The sequence below is a fragment of the Microtus ochrogaster genome, unplaced genomic scaffold, assembly GCF_000317375.1.
Source record: "Microtus ochrogaster isolate Prairie Vole_2 unplaced genomic scaffold, MicOch1.0 UNK117, whole genome shotgun sequence".
NCBI classification, from domain to species: Eukaryota; Metazoa; Chordata; class Mammalia; order Rodentia; family Cricetidae; genus Microtus; species Microtus ochrogaster.
In genome coordinates, this window is record NW_004949215.1 from 511669 (window position 1) to 513951 (window position 2283).

Here is a 2283-nt window from a genome sequence, read left to right on the forward strand (position 1 = left end):
TGGTATCTTCAGAATCTGAGATTCTTTCTTCTATCTCTTGAATTCTGTTTGTTATGCTTGTTTATGTAGTCTCTATTCATTTACCTAGATTTTTCATGTCCAGCCGGCCTTCCATCTGTGTTTTCTTCTTTGCCTCCATTTCAGTTTTCAAGTCTTGAACTGCTTCCATTATCTGTTTGATTGTTTTTCCTTGGTTTCCAACGGTATCATTCACTGATTTATTCAATTCTTCAAACTTTCTGTTATACTTCTCATCCATTTCTTTAAGAGCATTGTTTACATGCTGTTTAAGGGCATCAATCACTTTCATAAAGTCAATTTTTTCTACTTCATCTTGATTAAGGTGTTTATATCCACATGTTGTGAGGTTGCTGGGTTCTGGTGGTTTCATGTTGTTTTTGAGATTGTTGTGTGAATTTCTGCATTGGCGCCTGCCCATCTCTTCCTCTGAATGCTCCTCTATGGATCTTCTTTTACAGGATCATGTCTCCTTGCCTACTGATGTATCTTCTCAGTGTTGGCAGTCCCCAGTGATGGCTCTCCTGGTGCTCCAGTGATGACTTTCCTGGTGCCAAGACCAGATCTCCTTGCTGCTTGGGTAGCTCCCAATGATGGCTCTCCTGGGCAGAGATCAGATATCCGTGCTGGTTGGGTAGCTCATAAACAAAGCACCTACCTTGTTTGCTGCAGGCAGGCTATTGAAACAAAGGACCTCCTGCCGCCTGCTCAGTTGCCCAAAGGATTCGGTCCCAGCGCCCAGATAGGCTGAGCTGGGAGAAGTTATGTGCCCAAAGAGGGAAGAGAGCAAATATTTCTCATTCTGACATTTGATTTTTCCACTCAACGTTGTATTTTTTGATTCGTCTGTAAAAATGACATGGGAAAAACTTATTTGGTGAAAGTTATGTATTTTGTTATGTGGATAAACTTCATTCCTTCTGCTGATGTCATATGTCTTTTGTAAACACACCAGCATCCTGGTGTTGGCCTCCTTTAACATATTGAATTTCTTAAAGGTAGATGAGAATATAAGAGGCAGATCAAACAAGAGGGAGTAGAAGTGATTGATCGATGGTCACATAAATCACCACTTCTCTGATCATCAGAGGAAATTAAGGTAAAAGACAATTCTGTGTGATTCCTATTACAGGCACCACAAAGTCTACTGACATTGAGCTTTAATAGCCACCCATTAACAACAAGAGTGCAGGGAAATAGGACCTTGTGTAATTTACAGTTGGTACAAACCAACCTCACAGAGAATTATTTATACTCAGTAAACAATTCAAGTAGACCAATTAAGGAAATAGATCTAAAACTCCGGTGGTACCTGAAGAGCAAAGGGAGACTGGGGGAAAGCAAACCGTGAAGTCACCTTGGTCTGTCTGTGGCCTGAATGAGTCTAATCCTTAAGTTCACTGCATCACCAGTCACCTGCCACTGCAGATGAAAACTCCTCTGCACCTCTGCCAGACTCTGCCTCACAGCAGGGCTATGCTGGAGCACAGCTGCAGGTTTGGGTGTGGGCTGCAGGTGCCTGGAGATCACTGTGTATTTGCTGCACAGAAGTAGGTGGCTGAGTCTTCAGGCTGAGAATCTGTGATGTGCAAGAAGAGCTGTTTATCACTTTTCCTGAAGAAGACTGTGAATCGTCCACCTTCCTTTTTATTTGACACTGAATTTATGGCTATCAGGAATTCAAGGCCTTCACCAGGGAACTGCCGGTACCATGGGAAGTAGTCAAATGCGCTGTTTTCATAAGTGCAGTTCAGAACTGAGGTCTCTCCTTCCCAGACTGTCAGAGATTGGGGACTTTGTCTCACCTGCTGCTGGTCAGGTTTTCCCCTCTGCTGACCACTCACCCCTGTGTAAAGAAATAACAGATGTTATTAGGTTCCCAGATGTGTATTTCCTGTTTATGGTTTTGACATGCCTGCTTTTGTCTGGTACCCCAATTTCTCATGCCTCCACATTAATCACACACACACATCTTGGTGTTTCTCCTTCATTACTCACATGCTAGGTGAAGGGCGAGGACTAAGATTGATACTTTCTGGATCTTTTCCATTCTTCCTAGACTGGAGCTCATGAGATCTCCAGTGGCCTTTTATCTCCCCACAGAACACTCAATCTGCCTTCAGGAGCACCTCCGTTCTTTCAACAGGCTCCACCCCTCAGAAACACTTTGTCTACAGCTATTTCTGACACAGGAAGCACTTCCCCATTTTGCTCAAATTCGCTGAAAAAACAGCCTTTGAGAATCAGAAATCCCCTCCTCATAAT

General features: G+C 43.2%; 1 gene segment (V, D, J or C); it reads right to left on the bottom strand.

The window, feature by feature from the left end:
- LOC101996211 overlaps positions 1-2068 on the bottom strand; it is a gene marked incomplete at its 3' end in the record, with an annotated part of 513571 nt that extends 511503 nt beyond the window's left edge. The window contains 2 exon segments of the V gene segment in view: positions 1549-1864; positions 2017-2068. Of these exon segments, the coding sequence occupies positions 1549-1864; positions 2017-2068 (368 nt within the window).
- Between the last annotated feature and the right edge of the window lie 215 nt (positions 2069-2283).